Here is a 6710-nt window from a genome sequence, read left to right as displayed (position 1 = left end):
AGTTCTTCTGTTTTACATTTTGGATTTATTGTCTGATTATTAGCAGGAGAAAGAGTGGCTGTCAGGTGATGAATAGGTCACTTTTGCACATTAATCTTTTTGTTGCCATTGCCTTGTGGTCACTTGTATTATGCTTAACTAATTTGTGAAATATTATTTGACCAAAACTACATTTCTATCTCACATTCTGTGTTGCACAACTTCTTTTATTGAATAAAAAAAGAGAAACTCTTTATAAATGTAATAGCGTGAGCGCTGCAATTGGTGCTGTGCTGTTATGATGCGCCTTGTCTGTGAGTGACGTCATCAGTATGCGTCCTGTTGTTACCCCATAAACACTATGAAAAATAATTAAGGTTTAAAAGTTTTGCTTTAAGTCAATACTTTGGTTTTAAAATATTTATATATTTAGATCAAACTCCTGACAATATGTTGACCATGATTAAATAAATCAAACCATTACATGTGAGCAACATTATATACTAATAATAAACAATTAAAGCTCACCTTTTAGAGGTGTTTGCAGCTCGCCTTAATCATTACTAATCAATATATTGCTTTTGTAGGTCGTTAAAAGTTTCTCTTTATGTTTTCACAGCTGATTATTTTGTGGTTTAAACATTTAAACCTAATGTCGGCTTTACTCTGTTTTTCAGGCACACTAACATCATTTCAGTAGGTCAGCTGCCATTGGCTGTTCAAAGCAGGAGGCGTGTCCAGATGTGCCAATCAATTAGCTCAGAATGAATCAGCCTCCTGTTACCCGCCCTTCAGGCCTAATGGCCCCGCCCCCTTCAAATCAAGACTAAAACCACCTGTTCACAAAATCCGTCACTGCTTTTACTATTTACCGTTTGCTCTTCTTTTCATTCTTGTTTTAATTATTCTGTAACGTCACTTTGATTCTAAGAAAAACTTATAATTTAAATGAATTATTATCATCATTAGGCAAAACGTCACAATACACTGCTTCACCTGATTACCAGCAGCCTGCTCTTCCTCCTGATGATGATGATGATGATGATGGGCTGTGTGTTACGGCTCCTCATTGGTTGATTGAATCATCTCCGTCTCGATGTAAACCACAGTAACCATTGAACCATATAAACTGCTGAGTGGACTCTTATTTTGAAAAAACACACCTTGCTCACAGGGAAGTGGCTAACCGCTAACATCAGTTACACAATGATAAAAGCACACAGTGACTTTCACCTTTATTATATATTATTTATAATTTAACTGTCTGTCACCCCCTGGTGGTGGTAGTAGATTTACTGTTTCATTCTGAATGCTAAAACTTTCCCTTTGTTTACAGTCAATGTGCTAAGCTACGCTACACTGTGTGTGTGTGTGTGTGTGTGTGTGTGTTAGGACAGTATGTGGAGTACAACTGTTCCTCTCTAACTCTTTAAAACATCTACAGCCATTGGTGAGTTTTTCTCTTTAAATTTTCTCCATTTACAGCAACAATCAGATCTCCTCTCATTAGACGTTTATCCACTGCAGCCGCACCCTGTAACACAACAATGTAACACAACAATGTAACACAACATCTAAACAGCACAACAACAATTATAAAAACACGACAACACAATAACAACAGAAACAACTGCTGCATTCACACCAACTTCTGCGGCATCGAACACTTCTGCCGTACGAAACGTACCACAGGGTCAAAAAATGCCCCTATTGACTTCAAATGCACATCTGAAGCGAAGCCCCACCCACCAGCGACACATCCAACTCGGTGAGTTTCACTACCTGCTATAGTGAGGCGCTGTGCTCCTTTTTCTCCTCTCATTAACATAAACCACCAGTGAAAAAGCGGCTAATGCTATGCTAGCTCGGTGCTACAGAGATAACTTTTATTTGCTACTACCACCTCCTCACTGATTCTCCTGCTAATCCTTCCTAGTCCTGGTTATAAAGGGGCGTGTCCTACAGCTCCAGGTGGTCACACACAGCTTCTACTCCATGGTTGAATGGATGAACAGACCGGTGTCTGTGTTAACGTGACGTCATCGTCAACAAAGGGTTAGGGTTATGGGTCATGCAAAACAGCCGCATTAGTTCAATATTTTCAACTGTGAATGTGAATGTGCGGATATGCGTAAAATCGGGAGTGCGCTTGCACGGCCAACACACTCGACATGCGGATCGGGCCACACTGGAAATATTTCGCCTCTGGGCCGCGTCTATCCATCGACTTTGTCTGTAATCTGGACGTACAGATCTTTCGTGACGCATCCAGTGTGAACGCAGCATAACACTAAGCTAACTTAAAGGGGACATATCATATTAAATCCACTTTTTTAGCCCTTAAATACATTTTGTTGTATATTTAGAGTGTTTAGAAGTAAAGAAAAGTTCTCCATTGATATCTTTATTTTCTGTTTTGCTCATATTTTTCAATATGTTTAGATTTTTCTATTCTCTATTACGTTTTTTGAACTATTACATCACAGTATTTGCAGCAGAACTGCCAAATTAGTTCATCAACTCCAGGTCCAACACTTCGAGCAATCCACCATTTTTATTTCTGGCTTTTATTTTGTAGTCCAAGCTCCAGGATGCAGAAGTTACGAGAGGATAAGTCAAAATGTTGGGTTGTTGGATGTAGTAACCCACACGCTTCATTACACCGTCTCCCAGCATCAGAACCTTTTCAAAGTGTCTGGTTGAGTTTTATTTTTTATAGAAATGTACCACATCTGTGGATAAGGTCATTTTTGTGTGTGTGAAGCACTTCAATGATGACTGCTTCATCAACCTCCACCAGTATAAAGAAGGATTTACAGAAAGACTTTGTCTGATTGAGGGTTCAATTCCTTCTATCTTTGGAGACGATGAACAGAGCACTTCGGTAAGCTGTAAATAACGCTAAAAAGTGATGATAAGACGTCCCTGTCATTGTTTTGTTAGCATTAGCAGTTAGCACCGTCTTCATATGTTAGCGCTGTGTGCTCGTTTTAGATCCTTGATGATATGGCCTACGTGATTTAATTTAAGTCTAAAGTTTTCATTAGTCATTTCATTTTGACGTTTTTGTCTTTGAAAAAACTGCATTAAAATGCATTTCGTGATGTTAGCTTGGCGCTAGCGTTAGCTCGGTGCTTGTGTTAGCTCACTTGTTAGGGTTCTGCAGGTTCATCATCTTCATTTTCATCTCGCTCCACTGGGTCAGACTCTGGCTGGAACATGTAAGGCTGGATGGACAAGTCTAACGTTGTTGACATTTTGTAAATAACCTCTGAATAAAAAGTTTATGCTCCGCTACATAGCCGTATCTCTTCTATCAAACTACAAAAATGGCAGAACAGGGTGGAGTTGAACCTGGAGAGGGGGCGGGGTATGAAGTGTCTCATTTACATTTAAAGAGACAGCACCAAAACGAGTTGCTCTCAGAAGCACATCAGAAAAGGGGTGGAGCTATAATAATGATGAATTCAGACCCAAGCATTGCAGTTCTGCTTTATATAGACCACAACTGTATGATTTATATGTAAAAAGGAAGGATTTAAAACCATGATATGTCCCCTTTAAACATGTGGAACTGATAGCTACATGCTAAGCTAACTTAAACATGTGGGACTGATAGCTTCATGCTAAGCTAACTCACTCTGTTGTGTTTCTTACATCGAGCTGCTGGGAATCTTCTCCACCTGAGATGGAACAAACACACACAGTTGTGTAGTGCCTGGCTTTGTGTAATAAATGTTTTACATTATGTATCAGTTTGTGTTGGTTGAGTGCAGTAGTCAATCTGTGGTTTGTTACCCTGCTGAGGTCCTCTGGATGGACGTCATGGTCCACTCCTGCAGACAAAGGAAGCAAAGGTCTGAGACAGAGGCTGATGACTCAGCAGGACTGAGGGACACCGGTCCACATGATGAGAGAACATTAGTACTACCTGAAGCACTGAGGGACAGAATTTTCCTCAAGGGGCGGGGCTTCTTTAATGGGCGGAGCCACAGCTTGATCTACCTGAGAAATAGAAGCTCAACCAATTAAAACTCTGCTGTGTCACAACCAGCTAGTTACTAAGCAACAGGTCAGAACCAGTCAGTACCTGAAGTTCCGGTGAGTCCCAGGCAGCCTGCAGGTCTTTATCATCATCATCATCAATGCTCTGAGTAGAGAATCAGAGCCCACATTGAGTGTGTGAGTGTGTGAGTGAGTGTGTGTGCGCGTATATTACCAGAGGGTTGATGGAAAAAGCATCGTCTTCATTCCTACACACACACACGCACACACACACGCACACACACACGTGAGTGGTTCTCCATTGTTATGGCAATTTTTATATTCATCATAATATCGTCAAATGTGTGTTCATGTGTACATGTGTCATGTTTTAATACATGTTAGATTAAACAGTACAGATCGTATTGTACTCAGTGTAACACAGTCTCTGCTGAAGGCCAAACACACGAACACACACACTATCAAGGACAGATAACAGTGGCGCCCAATCTTCCTCATAATATACACGTCTTCATCATCCTCAAATGTTTCCACTGTTGGGCATCTGACTCCTCCTTCTCCTCACCTCAGGATGGAACTTTTTCTGTTATCTGTATAAAAGCTTAAGCTGTGAAACTGTTGGTTAGAGTGGGTCTTGCCTTTTTGCTCTACCACGAGCCTTTTGCCTTTCATTCTTTCAGGATGGAAGCTTCTTTTTTATTTAATTTATAATAAATCTTTTTTATAAAATCATCAATGCTTCGACTGGACTCCATCATTCAACCAGAGCATAAATCATGTCTCCAAATGAGGTCAACCGCAAATTTGCTGTGACACCTTGAATGCATCACAGGATAAAATATGATGAACTGTAACAATTGGATGAAGCAGTAGATGTGAAATGTTCCAAAGTAGAACATCTGTGTAGTTTCCTCCCTTTGAGGCACGCACACACACACGCACACACTCCTAAAGTCCCATAGAGCAGGGACCCTCCAAAATAAAGGTCCCAGAGAGCGGGGACCCTCCAAAATAAAGGTCCCAGAGAGCGGGGACCCTCCAAAATAAAGGTCCTAGAGAGCAGGGACCCTCCAAAATAAAGGTCCCAGAGAGCGGGGACCCTCCAAAATAAAGGTCCCAGAGAGCGGGGACCCTCCAAAATAAAGGTCCCAGAGAGCGGGGACCCTCCAAAATAAAGGTCCCAGAGAGCAGGGACCCTCCAAAATAAAGGTCCCAGAGAGCTGGGACCCTCCAAAATAAAGGTCCCAGAGAGCGGGGACCCTCCAAAATAAAGATCCCAGAGAGCGGAGACCCTCCAAAATAAAGGTCCCAGAGAGCGGGGACCCTCCAAAATAAAGGTCCCAGAGAGCGGGGACCCTCCAAAATAAAGGTCCCAGAGAGCGGGGACCCTCCAAAATAAAGGTCCCAGAGAGCGGGGACCCTCCAAAATAAAGGTCCCAGAGAGCAGGGACCCTCCAAAATAAAGGTTCCATAGAGCAGGGACCCTCCAAAATAAAGGTTCCATAGAGCAGGGACCCTCCAAAATAAAGGTTCCATAGAGCAGGGACCCTCCAAAATAAAGGTCCCATAGAGCAGGGACCCTCCAAAATAAAGGTCCCATAGAGCAGGGACCCTCCAAAATAAAGGTCCCATAGAGCAGGGACCCCCACTGTAGCTGAAGGTGGTTGAACACAGACATGAACATTGAAGAACAGTCATGTGGAGACAGGACCATCTATAAGGGGGAATAAAGGGGAGATTTTTGGGGTCCATCCATAAAGTCAGTAAAATGATGGTCTATTGTTCTATGAATCTGTGATAACCACATTTATTTATTCATCTGAATAATATCTACTGTTATCCAGGAACGTTTATTATTATTATTATTATAGTCATCTTAAAGATGGAAATCATGGTTTTAATCACTAATAAAATGGTTCAAAGTGAATAAAAATGGTGGAAAAGGAGGTGAAATGAGATTTTAAAAACCACAGAAATTGCTTAAAAGTTGTAAATTAAAGTGGATAAAAACAGACAGAAAAAGTGGTAAAAATGGTTTAAAGTGAAAATATTGCAACAATTAATTTAAACTGACAAATAATGGACATGACAAATGATGAATGTCATTAAATTAGCAAAAATAATCATGAAATCTGGTGAAAAGAGGTTAAAAGTGACAATAATAGATCAACATGTGACATTAGGTGTAAAAGTGATAGAAATGGTTTATAAGTGATGAACATGTCTGGAAAGTATAAAAAATATGATGTAGAAGTGTCAGAAATGGGAGAAATGTAGCAAAAATACATTAAAAGGAGAAAAAATATGGAAATAAAACGTTATGAAAATATGGAGCATTTAGTGGTAAAAATAAGTAAAAATGAGCAGAAATTGTTAAAAAAAATATTCTTAGTTTCTTGAAGACATCTGGAGACCCCCTCCCACAGCTTCACGACCCTGAATGAGAACCCGTTTTAGTTTATAACCTGCTCAATAATCTGACCTCAGTAGGAGGAGTTGCACTGTAGGGGCGGAGCCTCTGATAATGGCAGAGGCCGTCTGATGACTGAGACCACACACAGACTGATCATTGATCTGAAACACACACGCACACACACAGGGTTAGGAACACTGAGGAGAAGGTGATGATGATGACGATGATGATGAAGACCTGCAGCAGCTGATCTCCTACTCTGATTCGTCCGTCCTGAGCTGCAGCTCCTCCAGGATGGAGGTTGACCACCAAC

General features: G+C 40.9%; 1 protein-coding gene across 9 annotated transcripts in view; it reads right to left on the bottom strand.

The window, feature by feature from the left end:
• Positions 1-1199: 1199 nt before the first annotated feature.
• Positions 1200-6710, bottom strand: part of patj (PATJ crumbs cell polarity complex component) — a 60143-nt gene continuing 54632 nt past the window's right edge. For 3 of the 9 annotated variants that reach the window (XR_003673891.1, XR_003673895.1, XR_003673893.1), the window contains exons 27-34: positions 6635-6710; positions 6467-6558; positions 4199-4232; positions 4070-4129; positions 3911-3984; positions 3778-3815; positions 3620-3662; positions 1200-1513 (exon numbers count right to left, since the gene is read on the bottom strand). The exon at positions 6635-6710 is cut by the window's right edge and continues 97 nt beyond it. Coding sequence is in view for 1 of the 9 variants with exons in the window: in XM_028444397.1 (XP_028300198.1) it covers positions 3803-3815; positions 3911-3984; positions 4070-4129; positions 4199-4232; positions 6467-6558; positions 6635-6710 (349 nt within the window). In the remaining 8 variants the exon portion in view is untranslated. The remainder of the gene's footprint in view (positions 1514-3619; positions 3663-3777; positions 3816-3910; positions 3985-4069; positions 4130-4198; positions 4233-6466; positions 6559-6634) is intronic. The other 6 variants (XR_003673892.1, XR_003673894.1, XR_003673896.1 and 3 more) reach the window with 6 other exon arrangements.

The sequence above is a fragment of the Gouania willdenowi genome, chromosome 4 (assembly GCF_900634775.1).
Source record: "Gouania willdenowi chromosome 4, fGouWil2.1, whole genome shotgun sequence".
NCBI lineage: Eukaryota > Metazoa > Chordata > Actinopteri > Blenniiformes > Gobiesocidae > Gouania > Gouania willdenowi.
This window is presented reverse-complemented; position numbering and strand designations above follow the sequence as displayed.